This window comes from Neolamprologus brichardi, chromosome 20 (genome assembly GCF_056152115.1).
Source record: "Neolamprologus brichardi isolate AB-2024 chromosome 20, ASM5615211v1, whole genome shotgun sequence".
NCBI lineage: Eukaryota > Metazoa > Chordata > Actinopteri > Cichliformes > Cichlidae > Neolamprologus > Neolamprologus brichardi.
In genome coordinates, this window is record NC_142123.1 from 22,575,004 (window position 1) to 22,595,053 (window position 20,050).

General features: G+C 40.2%; 3 protein-coding genes and 1 pseudogene across 4 annotated transcripts in view; all 4 read right to left on the reverse strand.

The window, feature by feature from the left end:
- Positions 1–6,546, reverse strand: part of LOC102791146 (cytosolic sulfotransferase 2-like) — a 58,527-nt pseudogene extending 51,981 nt beyond the window's left edge. The window contains exon 1 of the transcript XR_015717051.1: positions 5,760–6,546. The product of XR_015717051.1 is annotated as a cytosolic sulfotransferase 2-like (transcript). The remainder of the gene's footprint in view (positions 1–5,759) is intronic.
- LOC118454618 (cytosolic sulfotransferase 3-like) lies at positions 1,813–7,499 on the reverse strand. The gene is made up of 5 exons (XM_087834318.1): positions 7,066–7,499; positions 6,578–6,706; positions 3,844–3,941; positions 2,772–2,946; positions 1,813–2,670 (listed from the first exon to the last, which is right to left on the reverse strand). The coding sequence occupies exons 1-5, from the start codon at positions 7,202–7,204 to the stop codon at positions 2,558–2,560; spliced, it is 654 nt and encodes a 217-aa protein (XP_087690444.1). The 5' UTR covers positions 7,205–7,499; the 3' UTR covers positions 1,813–2,557.
- A 3,429-nt stretch (positions 7,500–10,928) lies between these two features.
- On the reverse strand, positions 10,929–13,825 carry LOC102799804 (cytosolic sulfotransferase 3-like). Its single transcript, XM_087833330.1, has 8 exons — positions 13,310–13,825; positions 12,747–12,885; positions 12,507–12,635; positions 12,312–12,412; positions 12,019–12,145; positions 11,841–11,938; positions 11,569–11,743; positions 10,929–11,496 (listed from the first exon to the last, which is right to left on the reverse strand). The coding sequence occupies exons 1-8, from the start codon at positions 13,400–13,402 to the stop codon at positions 11,384–11,386; spliced, it is 975 nt and encodes a 324-aa protein (XP_087689456.1). The 5' UTR covers positions 13,403–13,825; the 3' UTR covers positions 10,929–11,383.
- A 176-nt stretch (positions 13,826–14,001) lies between these two features.
- LOC148096991 (uncharacterized) lies at positions 14,002–18,773 on the reverse strand. The gene is made up of 2 exons (XM_087833331.1): positions 18,254–18,773; positions 14,002–17,907 (listed from the first exon to the last, which is right to left on the reverse strand). The coding sequence occupies exon 2, from the start codon at positions 15,639–15,641 to the stop codon at positions 15,033–15,035; it is 609 nt and encodes a 202-aa protein (XP_087689457.1). The 5' UTR covers positions 15,642–17,907; positions 18,254–18,773; the 3' UTR covers positions 14,002–15,032.
- Positions 18,774–20,050: the final 1,277 nt, after the last annotated feature.

The window sequence follows — 20,050 nt, forward strand, 5'->3', positions numbered from 1 at the left end:
GTCAGGAGAACAACTGAGATAATCTATGCACAATAGAAGGTTAGTCATTAATATACTGCAACAACATGGGAATAGAGCAGCTGTGATAGAATACAGCATTAATGAATCAATGGTACAGAAGTGGAGGAAGCAAGAAGAATGAGTTGAATAAAGTTTGATTTATCCTTTAATCCTGTGCACCTTATAGGGATGGGTACCGGTACCGGTTCTGACATAAACGGTAGTAACCAGACCGAAAAGCAGTGCACATTTTGGTGCTTTCTTTCTGTGCTTTTTTCCCCCCTGAGATGTCATACACTTTGGATTCTAGCCAATCATTTTACTTTTGCAAGCGTATTAGGCGGGCCCAGGTACATACGTTCTTTTAGAGCAAAGCTACAGATTAAAAATGCCCAAGGCGAAGCGGTCAGAAGTCTGGCTGTACTTCACAACAAAATATGCAAACTCAGCAGCCAGCAACAAGTGCTTTAAGCTGATACTGTGATACTGTGCAAAGCAGGTAACACCTTGAATCTGATGAAACACCTAGTGACGCATAGCATTTTGTTAAAAGCCGAGAAATGCACCATACTTGATAGCTTGCTGCGAGACCTCACACCGTGCACATCTACTGCGGGTGTGGTGCCTGTTATCGGACACGGAGTTAGCAACATCCCCCAAGAACCCGAGGAGTAGAGTCCTGGCCCCGAGCCCTGCCAGTGTAGCAGAAATGATGACGGATGATGATGGCAGCAGCCGCCGTTCTTCTCTGAGTGAGTGGCTTAATGTTGTTTGTGTGTAATTTACGTTGAGTACGCTAACCACGTTATTAGATTAATGCATGTAAGGTGAACTAGCAAACACCGTCGTAGTTACATGCGGCTGTCTTTTTGTTTAATGGCAGATACTCCCTTCACCTTGGCCAAAAAGGCTAAAATGACCAAAGAAAAAGTGGGAAACAGCTAAACATGAGAGGTTTTTGGACAAAGTTTGTGGAGTTTTTTTTCCATTGTTTAAGCACTGCTTCCAGCCAAGAGTGATACCATATATGACCTATAGCTACAGAAAAGGCTAAAATTGTTATCTTTTCACAAAAAAAACAGCTGAACATGAGGTTTTTGGACAAATTGTGTGTTCCCCATTCTTTAAGCACGGGTTCGAGCACCGTTTAAGCACCGGTACCGTTTCAAAAGTACCGGTTTGGTACTGGTATCGGATAAAACCTAAACGATACCCATCCCTAGCACCTTATGGTCCGAGAAATACGTATTTGACTTTTTTATTTGGCACACTGCAGTATAATGTTGCAAAGCACCTCTTTTTAACTTCAGTGGATATTATACATGGTTATGCTCAGGATATGTCAGCCCATTTCTACTGGAAATGCCTTTTGGTTAAACTTTCAGCAAGGAATTTGCATTTGCACTGTTAAATGTTTATATAGCTTTAATGCATATAAAAACAGCTACTTGTTTAAGTAAAATAAATGGATGGGGGTTTTTTGCGCTAGTAAAGTTGTGGAGTTGTATTTTGTCTCGCAGAAATTATATCGTCAGTTATATCGTTATCACAAATTTTCAAATATATATATCGTGATATATGTTTTTGACCATATCGCCCTGCCCTACACACGGCAGTAATCAAGTGATGAGAGACAGGAGGGGAACACACCTGGGAGAAATCACATCTGATGAGACAGGGGAAACGTAAACTGAACACACTCACATAAGACAAGGACCTTCAGAATAAAACAGGGAACTTAACAGACAGATAGTCTTCTCTGCCCGTATGTCTAAGCACAGACAAAACCTAAACCAGAAATAATAATAATAATCAACACAGGATAGCTAAAGAATCAGAACATAATTATAATGAGCATAATCTGACACCAAAATACAAGAAACTGAAAAAACAGGGTCAAAATGACCCAGAACCGTGACAAATTGCTATTGAACCTCTTGCAATAGCCAGTAGCCCTCCATTGACCCTGTCCAATTGGGAATATCAAGCACTACATTTCTTTATATGCGGATGGTGTTGTTTTGTTCTTGTCAATTCCTGAGCAATCTGTTCCTGTGCTATTGGATCTGGTGAGCTCATTTGGGGAAATCTCAGGTTATACAATTAACTTGCAGAAGAGTGAGTTTTTGGTTTTGACTGAAAACCTGAATGTTGAGTTTTTGACTTTTAAAATTACAGACAGATTTAAATAGCTGGGTGTTACTTTGCCTAAGGATCCTAAATTGATCTTTAAGCTGAATTATTTTGCACAATGACACTTGTAAGTCTATAGCACTGAATGCTATAGACGTGTGTGAGTACTTCGGTCCAAATACTCGAGGTCCAGAGGAACAGCTGGCATGAGTGTCACCAATGGGAATCATCATTGTAAGATCATCAAGATCATGTAAGATGGTGAAAGATGTACCCTTACGGTTTTATTTTTGTTTTGTCTTTTTTTCTTTAATGCTGAATTTTATCCATCAGGATGGATAAAATATGGATAAATGCCCTTCACTAATTGTTAGAAAATTATTAACATCATAATTTCAGATCCTTATCGCACCCAGTGGGGCCTCTAAATTTCAAAGCGAAACTTTAGATCAGGATTCTTCATCTTCTGTTTGTAGTCTTCATCAAACTTTTCAATTTGGGCCACAGTGAAGTGGTTCTTCCAGTCACCAACTTTTCCTGAAAAAGAAGAAAATTATGAGGATTTGATCAAACTCATGATAAATAGATCAGATAGTGTTAAAAAACAGAGAAAAACCTTCAAGTTAATACAGTCCCACCTTTTCTCATGAAAGGAGACACCTTGTGGTTCATAGTTTTGACAGTGGAGTAGTTGGTCATCTTGTTTTGTTTCATGCTGTCAAACGTCACACTGGCTCTGACTCTTTCCTTCTCTTCAACTGATGGAGACAAACCAAGGAAGGAACACAGTCGGTCTATTTCTCGCCCACAGTCCTGTTCACATTAAAAAGCTTCAGCATGAGCCTGAGGGGAGATATTTTCTTTTCTTGTTTTGTTTGTTTGTTTTTGAAAAGAGGCATTGCTATTTCGAACATCTTTATGTGCTAATATTTCTGTAAGAGTTAATGGCAAATTTTGGGAAGCTTGTTTCTGTACACTTATTTTGCCAAGAACAAGATTGTGCAATGCATGAGATGTATTCTGTCATGACAAAAGATCTCATATCTGCTTCTACACTACGCTAAAACATATTCACTACTAAAGAGTTTATTTTAGGTAGTGTACTATAGTTTATGATTAAATGATAAATGAGTTCACCTTAGGTAATTGTTAGCACGCAAGCAGGAATGAGTTTATGAACCAAAAGGTATCCATATCAAACTTGTGCCCAGTACTGCCAGAAAATAAAATAACTTCAGGTAATACTGAGGCACAGCAGGGGAAATTCACAAGATGGTCCTTAATTAACTGAATTAAACTGAAGTGGAAAATTGTTACTTTTTACTTCTACTCAAGTATACTTTTGAGGACAGTTATCTATTTTGTACTCCAATACAGTTATTTTTAAGCTACACTCACTAAGAATTTTGTCAGTGTAATTGTGTTTATGTAAAATATAGCTCTACCCATTAATAATTGTAACTATAGCACATTACTGATGACTTTTAATGTGTAAAAATATTATTGTAAAGAATATGCTACTTTTCATGTCATTATTGTGTGAAAAACAATAATAAACAAAGAAAGGATTAATTAATTGACATCAGGAGCTAGACCTGCAAGATGTTTTACCTAATTGCAGTTTCTATTATTTTGTTTCAGTATACAGTGTATAGTTTTAGACAATAAAAAATTCTGATGAAAATTGCACATAAGCCCAACTCACCGCACCTCAATCAAATCTTCATAGAACATGTAATGAAGATTTGAATAAGTCTCCTTTTTCTCCCACCAACTGTTCACGTGATTATACCACGACCCAAAAGACCCTGGAGCCACAGAATATACAAAAGAATGGTTACACAGGAATTCAGATGATATCCACCTTTCTTTACACCAAAACTACACTGAACTCACTCTTCCCCGCCATAAACTCCTGCAGATAGGCGCTCCAGTCTCCTGGTTCTGGCAGGGAACTGTTCATGCGTGCAAAGTGGAAATAAGACACTACATTGTCCTTTGCATTACGGGCCACATAGATTGTGTAGAAAGATGACACTAAATTATTATGAAATCTGTGGGTTTCATGACTTGCTCATTATTGTAGGTACAGATATGTACAGTGTTGGGTAAGTTACTTTAAAATAGTAACTTAGTTACATTACTAGTTACTTCTATCAAAAGTAACTCAGTTACTTCAAGTTACTCGTTACTTTCAAAGTAACTAGTTACTAGGGAAAGTAACTTTGGTTTTACTCAGAATTCTCTTGTTAATGTGTTGCTTCCACAACTTTGCCAGTCTTCTAGCTTGCTTACTTGCCACAAGTGCACTGTGCCACCTACCAATAGAAAGGAAAAGATAATGTGCATATTTCCACGAGAGAAATCCCACGCCTGGACCGTCATTGACTGCTGCCATGATTCTAGCCTACGTCACAGCGTCATGTGCGCCTTTTACATCCAACACAAAAACTGCAGTCGTGGTGCTTTGATTGTACTCAGAACTCGGAAATTTTGCCTTCTGAATAGGAAGATGTAGGCAACACCAGACTGCAGATGAGCTGCATACAGGGCTGGACTGGGACAAAAAATCGGCCCAGGCATTTTGACTAGAGACTGGCCCACCATTATAGGAAAAATCATAAAGCCTTTGAATGAAAACAAACGCTGTTGTGACAGTGATGTACACTGTTTTGATGGTATATATGCATCAATCTATCAATCCTTTGTTGTAAGATTCAGATAATTATTTTTTAACAGCTAGACATTTTAAATGAGAATAAGAAAGAAAAGTATTTCCTTGTGCCCCCCTCTCCCTGTTAATGCCCTACCTGGCCCCCCTGGCAAAACTTTGCTAGATCCGCACCTGCACAGTTACCAGCTGTCAGCTACCTAAAAAAGGATCCTGGGGTTATCTGTCTCTCAGAAACAGATCATAACTTCCCTTCAACTCATTTATGTCACCTAAAAGGTAAACCTGTTTCTCCATCACCTGTTCAGCTCTGATGATTCAGTAAGGACATCTCCTGTTTTCATCTTCATGTTTCCCTCTCACCAGATAACCAAACCGATATCATGACCAGCAGCTTTTTTGCAGCTGTGGCTCCAGCAAACATCTGCTGATACTAGAAATTAATATTAAATAAATTCTAACAACAGCTGATCAAGCTTAAACGTGCTGCTGTTGTTTAACGCGACATCGGCTGGTTTCCTGTTTCTGGCGCAAAGTGGGCGATAAACAAACGAGAGAAAAGCCGATCAGCTGATCATTGATCAGTTTTCATGATTGAAGTAGAAACGGGAGAGGGAGAGAATGAGAGAAGAAGAGGCAGCTGTGCAGCAAAGACACAGAATAACTCCAGCTTTGTGTCTTTTTCATTGTAGCTGAAGTCCGGGACAAACTGTTCATTTTCACCTCAATAAGAAACGCGTAATATTTTCTCTGAATACCAGACGGGACGGTTGGCAACTCTAATAACTTATGAACAAAATAAAGTTCAACATCTTCATAGCACCCACCCAGCTGTATAGAAACTCCGTCATGCTAGCTAGTACGCAGTACGGAAAAAGTCAGAATAACGAAAATAAACTCCACCTAAACTTGGTTTATATCTGACCCAGATAGACTGCAGGTCATAACTTCTTACCTGAAGTTCAGTTCACACTTGGACCGGCGGCCGCCTCGGGTCTCTTTTCCTTCTGCGTCCCCTTTCCCTCATCCACCTGCTGGCCTCCACCACTTGCTAATGTTATTGAATCTGTGGAAGCTCCGCGATAGCCACCACACGAAGTAACGAGTAACGACCCTATCTAAATCCCAGTAACGACTAACGCGTTCCTGATTTTGGCATAATAACTAGTTACCGTGCTCGTTACCACAATAATAACGTAGTTACTGTAACGCGTTACTTAATAACGCGTTAGTCCCAACACTGTTTGCCACTAATAATGTCACGGTTCTGGGTCGTTTTGATCCAGCATTTTGAGTTTCTTATGTTTTGGTTTATTTTTTGCATTATGGATTATTTTCTGATGCTCTTGTGCTTTATTGATTATAATTAGAATTCTATGTTTCTGTTTATTCATGTTTAGGGATTAGTTCTTAGGGTTTGTGTCTCATGTTTAGTGTAGGTTCAGTTCTGTGTCTGGTCTGCGTCTCTGTGTAGTGGTTTCTTGTTTCCTGTTTTATTGTGAAGGTCTGTGTCTCTTGTGAGTGTATTCAACATGGCTAAAAGTCCAACATTTTAGGCCAAATTTGAGATGTTTTACATTTACAGTGTTTGCACACTGACAAATAACCAAATATAATTATCAAGCAAAAAGAAAAATTGCACTTGATTAAGAATTAGATCACTCTGTTGAGACAACAGCAAATGAGAAACACACTGAGTGAGGTTGTATTTTAGCAGCTGCCGTTTCAATGTGTGACACACAAAAATTTATGCAATCAAAACTGATGTGAGACCTAATGGCAAAGTGGGTTTGCATATCTCCAGGAAGGGTACTCTGTCATAAAGAGGGATGGATGTCTGACGGTCTGGACCCATGTGCGCAAAATACAGAAGATCTAGGATGTAGGAGACCCATGTGGTTCCTGAGGTTGAAGCAGATAAAACCATGCTGTTCAGTGGGAAATATAGCAATACATGATATGATTTATTTTTTAAAAAGAAAATATATATATATATATAGTAATTAGCTCTACACAAGCCTTCTGTCCTTAAGCTTTATTTATATAATGTCTTTCAGCACAACATTCAGCTCAAAGGGTTTAACTTAATGAGATAAAAACCATTTTTAAAGCCAATAAAACACACACAGAGATAAAGAGAGTCTAAAATAACTTCCAAGGCTTTGATTTGAGTTTGAATCGGTTTACATTCACATGTCTTCACTTTCTGATGTCTACCCCGGCTGGCACAATTCGGTCTACTAAGGTTAAATTAACCTTACCTGCTTTAGTGTAAGTAGCAATAAGAATATCATCTGGTCTTGCTTTGAAGTTCTGTATGTTGTCCCAGTTTTTTGTAAACTGATTGATCATGCCAACTCCATGGAAGTCAAACAGTTCTGGTCGAGGTCGCGCCTCCATCTCTTGACTTTTTGACTTTTTTTTTTTTAATTAAAATACCTGCCTGAGTTTTTATTCCACACTTTAAAGTGTTTTTCTCACATTTAATGTAATTTTTAGTCTGCTTTACTGTTTTATTCTCTGCTCCTCATCCATTTCATAAATTAGTAACCTTCAGTGCTGTAATTATACCCTCAGTGTACTTTGCTTTTTAAGGTTGACAGGGGATTTCTTAAAATCACCCCGTAGTTCTTCAGCTGAGACACTTGAGTTAGAAAACACAAACACTGCAGTTGTCTTTACTTGCGAGGACAAGTGACAGTTATTTATACAACAGGAATTAATACGTTCGTTCAGTGACATGAGCATGTGCGTATGTGATTGTGTGTATGTGTGTGTGTGTGTGTGTGTGCAAGGTCAGAACTGCTTGTTCAACTTCTTACTATCGCTGTGGAAAGATTCAGATACAAATATCAGAACACGTTTCATAAAGAACAATCAGATCTGAGCAATGAAAAGAACAATCAGTTCTAAGCAAGGAAAAGATCATCATGCAGCATTCTATCACAAATAAACTTATATCATTAAAAGCTTATACTGACTAAACAAATACAATTTTCTATTGACAAAGGTTGTGTTTTAAAAAAAATCTTTTAGATCACGCATTAACCTGCTCCCTCTTTCCATCTTTATTTTTACAATATTTTACAGATTTGATATTAATAGGATTAAAAAGCTTCTTATCTAACTAGATGTCAATCGTTTAGCATAAACTTGGTTAAAAAGGAACTCATATCAACAGTAACACATCAACAGCCCGTATGGTACTGATTAATGATTAGTCAAAGTACCGACTGCTTCTGAGAAAAAAGCACAGGCACAGTGCCAGCAGTAAAAACTTGCACAACAGCATAGGTGAAATATCAATATGAAGGCTATTATGTTTCATTTCCAGCTTTTGTCCCACCCGCTTTCAATCAAAAACACAAACACAATGACACTAAATCTTCTGTTAAATCGCAGTTTGGTTTGCCCTCTTTCTCTCCCGTAGGTGCCACCCTTTGCACCTGACCCACTCAGTAGTTAGGCACTGAAGTAGTAAAGCTTGGTAGGGAATAGCCACCATGGAAATGAGCCTTTTATGACAACAACTGCGCTGCGTGTTTATTGCCTCACTCCTCGTTGACACTGAGGAAATTTGCACCAGCCAACATGTATGACAATTTCCCAGCCGTTCTAAAAGCTGCTCAAATTAGCCTTGCTTGGATTGGAGCAGAGGGCAGTGATGGTAGTGAGGGAGGAAGGTAATATTTGATTAATGTTATGGAAAAATTCTAGTTTATCCTCACATTTTCTTTATGTGTTTAGAATCTCACTGTAGGATTTGGTATAACCTTTGTATGCTTAGATAAAGTGTGCATGTCAGTATGACCTCGTAAAAACTGCTTAGCTCGGTGTAACAATGTTTCAATGTGTCACTAACTGTTTTGCTCAGAAGGATGAAACTCAGGGCCAGTGCCAGGAGCTTCCTGGGAAAAGACAGTAGGAGTTGTTCTCTGTCCAGCCACAGCCCGTGGGACAGAAACCTGTTGTAACTAAAAGATACACAGAGTTGTGTGTGTGTGTGTGTGTGTGTGTGGGGGGGGGGGGGGGGGGGGGGGGGTAGAAAAGAGGAGCTGAGACGTGCCAAGGGCAGAGCTGGCATGACTGTGAACTGTAATGTTTGATGTGTGTGTTTGGCTCTCCTGCGCGCAGTAATAAATAGCTTGACCACAGTTTTTTCCATGTTGCAGACTTTATTTGCAAAATTCCATGACATTAATGAGCAATAACTTAAATTACTAGGATGCAGCTTAATATCCATCTTATTATCATACTCTGTGCAATATAGTCTCTTACTTGTACTCTGTAGGAAGAGTCACATTTTGTTACCATTATGTTATCACCTTACTTTTAATATACATTTTTTTTGTAGTTGTAATAAAGTACTTTTTTAATGTTTGTTGTAAAAATGACTGTATGTTTTCCCTTGCATCTGAAAATCCAGTGAAGATGTAGTAATATGGAGGTAGTGAAAGAGGACATAGAGAAGCTGTTGTGACAGAGTAGGGATGCAAGGGATAGGATGAGGGATAGTGATAGGTTGCAACTTTAAAAACACACACACACACATGCACTTTTCCTAGTTTTTTATAGCATAAGTGGAAGCTAAATTTGTTTTTTTTGGTGTATGTATTATAGTTTCTTCCTTTATCTAATAGAGGAACTGTAAAAATTGCAGCTGCTGATGTGTCTGGCGATGATCTGTGTGCTTCAGCAAAAAGAATCTATAGATCAGCACGTCTTTGTTAGGATGTTTGTTGTTATTCACATGTGTTGACTTTTGTAAATTAGAACCAGTTATCATGTCGGACATTGTCTTAATATGTGGAGCATGGGGAAAATATAGCAATGCTAACAAACATTACATAAAGCAGATGGCAGCGATACAATGTTAGTCATGTTTTGGTGTTTCTACACAGTGAAGAACACAAACACAACTAACTCTGTCTTTTCTCTCTCATGGAGTTGAGAGTTCTGAGCCCATTTTTGAAGGAGTCTATATCCAGAGAAGTTACCACTTCAATATGGACTGCTTATTAAGCCAGGCAGGTAAAAATGACATCATACCTCTTCACTGTACTTTTTCTACTCTTCACTTCAAAAGGCCCAAAATAATCAACTTCAATCCAAGTAAAGGCTCATTTGGAGTAACTCTTTCAGAAACAAGTCTGCCATTTGCTGGCAACCTGACTGAATATTTAGTCTTCAATAGATGACACAATTTGAGATTTGCTTTGGATGCTAAGACTCTGCAGGCATGGATGACCTGCTCAACCAACTGTCTACTCTCCAATGCCTACAATGGCTAAACTACAAGATCCAAGCACCAGGATTCACAAGTGCCTCAGGATCTCTTTCTTGGACGAAGGTGAAAGGCATTAGTGTTGTATTTAAAGTGTACTTGTTTCATTTTGTTTTTTCATGCTTTCCAATATATTATTATGATCTTTATTTCTAGCACACTTTATGTTGCATTTTTACATTTCTTGAGCATTATGGAACAGTGTGTATTGCTTTAATGTACAACTTTTAAGAGATGGAGGTTCAGACTGCATGAACATTCATAATCTGTCGTGGTCTCCAAGTTTCTTGCACTAGCCCACCTTTTCCCCCCCTCTTTCTCTCTCTCTTTCCTCACAGTGTTTGTATGTTTGTGGGAGTTATTTTTATCTCCCATCAGTAGTGGCTCTTCCTGATTCCCCACCTTCCTGCCGGCCAGTCAGTGAGTCACTGATCATATTCACCTGCGGCTCGTTAGATAATCAGGCTTTCTACTTAAGGCTGGAGCCACTATGACACTCTGCCATAGTTTGCTGTTCATATTTGGCTTGGAATAACTTTCTATGCAGACCTGTCTCTGTTCTCTGAACCCTGTGAGCATAAAATGACGTTGTGTCTGCAATTTACTTCTGTTTCTTGATCCATATTTGCATACTTTAATTTTCTCGATCCTCAATCCAGTGCTCCAAGCAGAGACGCTTCTTTTTTTAAAAAAATTAAAAAAAATTTAAAAAAAATTGTAATTTTTATTTTTTTTGACAATATAGCAACTGTAGGCTGACCGTAGCCCTGCATACTTGTGACACATTCTCCAAAAATAATAATGACTGAAAGACAATTTGAAATCTTTATTCTTTTTCATCTTTATTAATGACCTGCTTTGTGGCATATTGCAATTTGCTTATCATCTGGCTCAGCCTGAAATGTTACACTTACGTTTCATAATACAAAAAAATAATAATTAGACAGTCAATTTTACAAAAAAAAAAAAAATGTTACTTAAAACCTACCTGGTTCTGTTTTTTCACAGCATTGTAAACCTTTGTCTTTCGAGAACAAAGTTTGCAATCTTGAGCTCAAGTGCAGAAATAAATTGACAATACAGCCCCTCACTGTGCTTTTGGCTTCCGTGCATTGATCTTCAGGTTTTACAATAAAAGCACAATGTGTAGGCGTAAAATTAAGGTATTTGGAGTGTTTATTATTCCACTGTATAATTCTGTCACATGTATGCCACAGTTTATTTAGATGATCTTTGTAATACACACTCCACAGCAGTAGCTGCATACTATATCCAGTCTGTATGCCTGGCTCTGTTCAAATTTCAGTGCGGAACTGAAGTGTGGGATCTTTCATCTTCTTCTCGTAGTCTTCGTCAAAAACTTCATTCTGAGCGACGGTGAAGTGGTTCTTCCAGTCGCCAACCTTCCCTGCAGAAAAAAATAATAATTCAGGTATTTTTCCTAATGTTACCAAATGCATCACATTACTGTTCACTGTACCTTTTCTCATGAAGGGAGAAATCTTGAAATCCATAACCGGGGCTGTAGAATAGTTGGCCATCTCATTCTTTTTCATGTTATCAAACTGGACTCCACCTGAGATCATTTTCTTCTCCTCGGCTGAACGAGACAAACCGAGGAAGCTGCAGAGTTTGTCTATTTCCCGTTCAGTGTCCTGGAAACACATCATGGAATTAATCGCAGCATTAAAACCGCCTGGATGAGAGCATGAGAACATGCAGAAGAAAGTGCCAACGAAGAAATCAGATTACCTCAATCATATCTTCATAGAACATGTAATGTATATTTGAGTAAGTCTGTTTCTTCTTCCACCAGCCATTCACATGGTCATACCAGGAGCCAAACACCACTAAGATCAAAGAACACTTAAGCAATGAGAGGAAAAGATCTACACCTCACACTAAGGATAACTGTATTATTTATGCATACTTTGTCCTTCCAAAAATCTGTGGAAGTAGTTATTCCATTCTCCAGGCTCTGGCTCAATCCCATTCATGCGATCAAAGTGGAAATAAGACACCATGTTGTCCTTTGCATTGCGGGCTACATAAACAATCTGCAGAAGATGGAAAAAAGAAATCTTAAACCTTTACCAGAAGTAGACACTTTGGAGCTTCTTATTAGGCTTAAAGGTTCAAGTTACGCCTGACATGTTGCCTTAGATTGCACTGTTATCAGTACTATTACCAACTTCTTGAAAAACAGCACACAGGTTACTGTACCCTGCAGTTTTGCTCCCAGAAGGACTTTGGCACAAACTGGACAGGAAAATGAGTCTTAATGAGTCGAGGGGTGGTGGGCAGCTTGTCTGCCAGGTCTTTCCCTGCATGGAGGGGTGAACATGGAGTAAGGAAAACTTTGATATGGGAAACAGGTAACATGATAATATAGCCATAGCAATATGACTGATTGGTAACCTGAATCCAAAGATGGGATGGCAATCTCCAGAAAGGGTACTCTTTCATAGACGGGGATGGTTTTTTGCCTCTCTGGACACGTCTGACCAAAATAAAGCAGGTCAAGGATCTGGGAGACCCATGTAGTTCCTAGAAAGAGAGAGAGAGAAAGAGAGAGAGGCAAATAACTTGATCCCAACACTGACCTCTATACACACATTTTGATGAGCCATAGTTTTTGTACACGTTTGTTGGACTGACCTGCTTTGGGATATGTTGCAATAAGTATATCATCTGGTCTGGCCTGAAAGTTCTGAACATTCTCCCAGTTGTCTGTAAAATAGTGAGTCATTGAGACTCCATGGAAATCAAAGAGCTCTGGTCTGGAAGACAAAATTGCCTTTTGGGGAAAAAGAGAAAAGAAAAAACAAACATTAGAGTGTGTGAACAGCAACTGCAGGGATTTGACTGCGGAGAAGAAAAAGAGAAACTAGTGTTGGCAGTTGTGGGTAGTGAAGTCAGATTTGTTTCTACTTCTGAGTGACACAAGAAATGATTAACAGCACAAAAGCACACAGTGTGCTCAGAGATCAAATCTTTGGCTGAACTCAACAAAAACACTGGTGCCAAGTGACAAAAAGAAGGTTTTAAACCTTAAAACATTAGAAAAATAAATAAAATATAGATTGCCCCTACGTGCATTTAAAACCACTTTCTTTTTAATAGCTCAGCCTCACATGCTTAACAAGAAACAAACTCCACAGCAGGAAAGCAACCTGTAGCTAAAAACATCAAACTGTTTTGTTTAGAGATACCATACATACCTTCTCAGCACTAAGTGGCATGTTCATTGCTGGTTTCTGCCTGGCTTTTGGTGTTGTAAGAAAAATTCTCCTCCTTTTCTGGTTGCACAACATACCATTGTTAGCTTGGCTCACTTCCACATGTAATCTGAAAGCCCCGCCCCTCTGGTTTCAGATTTCCTGACCCTTTTGTGGCCAAATTCACTTAAGGATTTGAAGTGTTTCAAATGAATTCCGTGTTCTATTTGGTGTGAAATTTTAAGTAGGCAATATTTTTTTTTTTTTTTTTTTTCTGCCTGTCCCATTTGGTTCTTTAGCCGTCAGAATTGTTGTCTGAAGACCAACAAGGATACCCAATGGATTTATTTTGCCAAATGGATCATCATGGCATTGCCGTATTGGTCCATTTGATCGACCTTTGTTTTTATTATTTATTTTATTTTATTTTCAGTTGTTACAGACGGGACAGACATGAGTGAGGGATAGGAAAGGGAGAAAGAAAGAGGAAGGAAAAGAAAAACAGAAGGGGAGAGGGACAGTGAGAAGGGGGGGGGGGGGGAAATATCTCCAGGATCACCTGTTGAGAGAAAAAGAATAGAAAACAAGCAAAAAAAACAAAACAAAACAAAGCAACATACTATACACAACACCATCGCATTAATCTAGCTAAGTGTAAACAGCAGTAAATACTAAATATTGAATGTTGTTGTGCAGCACGCAGGACAGACAGCGCACAATGTGCTTTGAAGTAGCAGCCAAGAAAGGTGTGATTTAAGTCTACAAACAGTGAACACCTGTGTGCACACCTGTGTGGATCGGCGCGCTTGTATTCAAATGGTTTCCCCATGTAATGGTCTGCAAGAGGATGTAGAGAGCCATAGCCCTGTCCCTCAGGGCATGAAGCAGGCATGGAGGAGATCCAGGCCCCAGACATCCAGAGGCCCCAGAGTGCAAGAGCCCAAGGAGGACCACCGGAGGGGCATCCGTGCCACCTTCATGGGAAGGCAATATTTTTAAAAAGCACATCAGAATCAGAATCAGAATTTATTTGTCACATACAGGTTGCCCCGCAGTAAAATGAGACACCCCCCCCCGACCTTACACACATAACACAGACATTACATGGGGGGTTACAAGTCGGAGATCGGCAGTTACAGAAAAAACACTGAAATGTACACACAATGGGAAGGTACAAGAGGAAAAAAAGAGACCCCTACTCATGCTGTGCTTCCATGGTAGGACAGCACGAGAACAGGAAACAAAAAAACTCCTCTGCACAAAAAAAAGCACATGAATGTTCACAGCACAACATTATGAAGACATAACAAGCCACAGGGTTGGGTAGGGGATGAGGAGTAATCCCAGGCAACACAGCAGCCATCCTGCCACTGCGCCGACTCGCCAGCGCGGGCCCAGACCCGCCTCGTGTTCCCAGGAGGTAACAAGCGTCGAAGGCGTTGGAAAGGGAAGGGGAGATGAGTGAGTGCTTATCAGTGTAAGTGTGTGTGTATGCGTGTCCATAGTTCAGCTGAGACAGTGTCCTTCGCCCTATCAGGCTAAGTAAACAGTCCTCCAGCCAATCCAGGTGGCCTTGCATGGGATGGGGAGAATAGTCATCACACAGTTGTTATCAGGGAGTGTTTGTCCGGCTTCAGCCTTGGGCCTGTGCAGCTGGCGCCGTGGTGGTGTCTGCATTTTGATCCCGAATTTGTTGATTTATTGAGAATTTTCAAAGCTGATCTTTTTAACACTCTGATACTGGTCTCTCGATCTCCCGTTGGAGAGCCGCGGGCCTCCCCATGATGGTATCAAACTTCTGATCCGTGGTGTTATCATTCTTTTGATTCTGAGACCTCACAACTGCAGTGATCCGTTCTGTGATGTGATCCAACTTTCGCTCAAGGTTGTCATTTTGAGCAGGGCCCTCTCTGATGTATCCCACCATACGCTCAATGGTGTTGTTTTGAGCCTTCACATCAGCCGTAAGCGTCTCCAAGATGTTAACCATGCTGCTTTCGTTGTGAGAGGTCGCGACTCGTCCCGTCGCTTCGATTCCAGCGGACAGCTTTGGGGGGGTTTGAACAGCCGGTTCCGCTCTCTTATTTCTCCGATAAGTCAGGGCCATGCCAGCTCCGATCAGCAAGAACCCCGTTATCATGGTTCCGAATAGGTAAATATCTTCAGCGTCCTCGATCGACAGTCCCGCCAGGCACACGATCCTCCATTTCTGCCACCCGTCCATCGTGTAACCGGCAGGGAAAGTCCCTCCGGGGCACTCGGGCTCTCCCGAGCCCAGACTTCTCGTTGAGAAGAGGGTGTCAATAGCATTCAGAGACCAGTTGATCAAATCCATAATTCTCTTTTAGGTTTTAGAGAACGACAGTGAGAGACTGTTCCAGGGAAAAAGTAATGCACATAAGACAGACAAGGACACAGAGGCTAAGCAGGGAAGATAAGGGTAAGGAGGAGAGGAGAAAAGTGCGACCGCCTCCAGTCATATGCTCTAGACTGGATAGAGATAAGTGTGCATTTATTTATTTATCTTTTTTTGTGAGTTTTTTGTAATGGGTTGGAAGAAGTTTGACCACTGACCAAAGACTGTTAAACACACAAGGCTCATGGAAAGAGAATAAATGTATGAGAATCTCCATTTAAAAATGAAAACTCATTAAGAAAAGGTTCGTTTGACTTTAAAATGACAGCTTTAAATTTGAGCTGTCCTTTATTTGTCAAAAAAAAAGTGTCAAAATAAGGGATGCCTTTGAGGGCGTAGTGGCCCAGAAACAAGAAAGACAGAATAAAAGTTAGAAATTTAAGAGCAAAGATAAATTTAAAGGTTAACATCTCAGTGGATTTAGCATTGGTCCCTAGCCTACATCTCATTTCTCTGTTCTTCTTGTTCTAGCCTCACTGCAAGCATTACAAGCTTGCAATATATCTGCTTCATTTCTCATTGAATATCACGCAAACCACCTGACCATGAAACTGCTTGTTAGTCAGTAGTCTGAATAATTTTGAGCTTCTGAAAATGAAGGTTGTGTATAGAAATGGAAGTAATTCTTACACAGTTTAGTTTGGGCAAGATTTCTTGAATTGAAGCTAAAAGCCTGAACTTCGAGCACATATTTATGGTTTGATTTAATATCTGCTGCAGTGATGTACAGAGGCAAAACTAACTGTAGCTTGTTCGTCTGGAAACTTCAGAAAATGAATTACATTTTCTCAAATTTAAGAAAGTGCCTCAAGCTGTTGTTTTTGTTTTTTTCCTAATGGCCCGTAGGAACTGACTCCTCTAGTCATGGAAAGAAGTCCTTAAAGTGCATGGAAAAACCATCTCACTGTTCACATGATTCCACAGAAAACTTACTAGCCATGAATAGTATGCTAACATGTTCGATAGAGACTATGTCTGTAACATACAACCAGTACTGTCCAAAACTGAGGGAAAAAAAATTCTGTTGTTAATCTAATGGTGCAGCCTGTCCACAAAGACTTCAAATTAGTTTGTTTAGCTTGAGGTGTACCCTGATGTAGAAATTCTTAGGCTTCCCTTACATCCTAAATCCCAGTATAACCCCTGTTCCCCATGCTTTTGTTTCTGCTGAGTCAGACTTTGGTACTTGGTGTACATTGCCTTGTTTTGACAGAACTATGTTTTCTGACCAAAATACAGCAGATCAGTAACGTAGATAACCGTTGTGTTTCCTGTAAATATAGTGTACTAAAATTAATGTGTTGGTTCCAGGCATTCAAACATGCATCTATTCAAAATGGGTAATGCAAAGCAAATGTTGTCACTGATTCACATAGTAGTAGGACAGGCCTAAACAAATGGAACAAACTGAGTGATGCAACAAAAGGATCAAAAGGGGAGGGGAGAAGCAAGGGGCCTAGAAAATAGAAACAGCAGACTGGAGGTAATGTTCAAGATGGAAATGGTCAGCAGCAGTACAGAAGTAGGTTGTGGCATTTAAACAATGTTCAGTGTGCCAAGAAAATATGCCCACACATTTTTTCCCCACTCTCCAATTTTGGTGAGCACGTACAAATTGTATCCTCAGTTTCCTGTTCTTAGGTGATATTAGTGGCGCCCACTGTGGTCTTCTACTGCTTTAGCCCACCTGCTTTGAAATGTTGTGTGTTCGGAGATGCTCTTCTGATTACCTTGGCTATAACAAGTGGTTATTTTAGTGCTTTCCTGTTAGGTTCAATCAACAATGTCTTGTTTGCTGCCTTAGATTACACTGTTATCAGTACTATTATCAGCTTCTTGAAAAACAGCACACAGGTTACTGTACCCTGCAATTTTGCTCCCAGAAGGACTTTGGCACAAACTGGACATGAAAATGAGTCTTAATGAGTCGAGGGGTGGTGGGCAGCTTGTCTGCCAGGTCTTTCCCTGCATGGAGGGGTGATAATGGAGTAAGGAAAACCCTAAAATGGGAAACAGGTAACATGCTAATATAACCATAGCAATATGACTGATTGCCATCCCGTCTTTGGATTTAGGTTACCAATCTCCAGAAAGGGTACTTTTTCCTAGATGGGGATGGTTTTTTGCCTCTCTGGACACATCTGACCAAAATACAGCAGGTCAAGGATCTGATTGACGGATTTGACTGCGGAGAAGAAAAAGACTGTTGGCAGTTGTGGGTAGTGAAGTCAAGCTTATTTCTAAAACTCCTCTATAAAGAGAGTGATACAACAAATGATTAACAGCACAAAAGCCCTTGTGCTTGGAGATCAAGTCTTTGGTTGAACTCAACAAAAACACTAGTGCCAAGTTACAAACTTTCACATTTTGTCAAATAAATTGATTATCGATTGCTCCTACATGCATTCAAACTACTTTCTTTGTTTTTAGCTCAGAATTACATGCTTAACAAGTAAAAACTCCATGAAAGGAAATCAAATTGTAGCTAAAAAAGATACTAAAACGGTTTTGTTTAGAGATATTATACATACCGTTTCAGGGTTAAGGAACATGATCTAGGTTCTGCCTCGATTCTTTGAATGCATTACTCCCTCACCAGCTGAGTGTTTTCTACCAAACGTCTGGTTGCGAAACACACCACTATCAGCGTATCCGAGCTTTGCGTTGTGTTGTGAAAGTCCAGCACTTCCCTCTTGTTCATACAAACCCAAATCAGAAAAAGTTGAGACAGTATGGAAAAGTATAGATTAGTGATTTCTAAATTTACTTTGACTTGTGTGTCATTACAGACAATATGAACACAAAATGTTGTCATGTTTTGCCTGGTCAACTTCATTTCATTTGTAAATATACATCCTTTCCTGTCATTCAGACCTGCAGCACATTCCCAAAAAGGATCCAGTTGTGGGGCATCAAGTCATGGGCCTTCTTGTAGTCAATCAAGGCGGTGCACAGGTTGTTGAGCCAGGGTTTGTAGTCTTGGCTGCTCTGTCTACCAGTACCTGGTGTTTCACTCCACTGATATTGATACTCGTGCCAATTCCCTTCTGTGCCCACTCATGTTTTGAGCCATATGCCTATTCATCTTAGCCGCTATGATGCCTGGACAGGAGCTTCCATGTTGTACTGAGCCAGGTTATTGGCTGGTAGTTAGATAGGACTGATCCATTCTGGGGATCCTTGGGCATCAGGACTTTCTGGCCTTTCTGACATCAGACGCCATTCTGGGTGTCTCTTATTGACTAGCAGCTGGTTCATTTGTGCTGTTAGAAGTTCATTGAGTGCAGCTGGCTTCTTTAGCCGTGAACCATGTCCAGGCCTGGTGCTGTCCAGCTCTTCATACTTGAGACCCTTTCTTGGATGTCTAGCACTGTGATGGTTACTGGACCCTGCTCAGGGTAACAGCCTCCCCAGACCCTGTTTAGGGAGGTTGCTGTGGTCTGCCTTTAGATTCACAAGCCACTGAACATTGTTGTTATACATAACATCCTTGTCCCATATGCTATTCCAGTATTACTCTATCTCCAGACTTGGTGGTGCTGCTGTTCTCATATTGTTCCCCTGCCACTGAGAATACACCTTGGATGGTTCTGTGGAGAACAGCTGGTTTATTCTCCTGCCTTCTATATAACTGGTATACCTATTCAAGCGGCTGGCCAAGGCTGTGTGAGTCAGACTTCACCAGCACCTTTCACCATGGGCCACTCTGGAAAAAGAATGAGTCCAGCCCTTCTCCGGGAGTTTGGTTCCAGGACCCTTATGTCGTGGTGAACCTAACTACATCTAGTTATCTAGGTTTCTTTCCTGCTAGCAAGACAGTTCACTTCCCACAAAACAAAGTCTGTGATGCTTTGGGGCTGTCAATATGCCTAGCCCTTGCCTTTGCCTGCTACCCAGATTACACTGACCCTGGCTCTGGTGCCCTGCCACAGGATGGTGGATTCATATGATTTCTTGAAGCTGTGCCTGAACAAGCCTCATTAATCCAGATCCAGTCACCAATCTGGCTCCAAGAGGGGCCTTGATTTCCCATGGTGAGATTGTACGGTGCAGGAATTTCCATTAGCATGTTTTGAATTGCTCTTAATCTGGTGCCTCCCTTGTGACCAATTTCTAATGGGAGACCCTATTAGACAGGGCCAGGAGGACGATCCCCTGTGATAAGGTACATTTGTATTTTATAAATAGTATTGACTAATTAAAATATGATAAGTATAGTTGTATTCATTTTGTCTTGGGTAAACCACATTCTCAAAACCCCCCAGACAGAGGAATTCATATTGATTTCAGCGACACAAACAATACATTGTTGCTAGTTTGGTATTTCT

Excerpts from the sequence above, each read along its gene's own strand:
- LOC118454618 (XM_087834318.1), bottom strand. The coding sequence starts at position 7,204 with ATGGAGGCGCGACCTCGACCAGAACTGTTTGACTTCCATGGAGTTGGC. Across the intron at positions 3,942-6,577 it reads CAAACCCACTTTGCCATTAG|GGTCTTTTGGGTCGTGGTAT; the intron begins GTCTCACATCAG and ends CTGTGGCTCCAG. Across the intron at positions 2,947-3,843 it reads TCTATGAAGATTTGATTGAG|GACTGTGGGCGAGAAATAGA; the intron begins GTGCGGTGAGTT and ends TAATGTGAACAG.
- LOC102799804 (XM_087833330.1), bottom strand. The coding sequence starts at position 13,402 with ATGTTGTGCAACCAGAAAAGGAGGAGAATTTTTCTTACAACACCAAAA. Across the intron at positions 12,413-12,506 it reads CATCCCATCTTTGGATTCAG|GGAAAGACCTGGCAGACAAG; the intron begins GTTACCAATCAG and ends CCCTCCATGCAG. Across the intron at positions 12,146-12,311 it reads TCTGGGAGCAAAACTGCAGG|ATTGTTTATGTAGCCCGCAA; the intron begins GTACAGTAACCT and ends CATCTTCTGCAG.
- LOC148096991 (XM_087833331.1), bottom strand. The coding sequence starts at position 15,641 with ATGGATTTGATCAACTGGTCTCTGAATGCTATTGACACCCTCTTCTCA.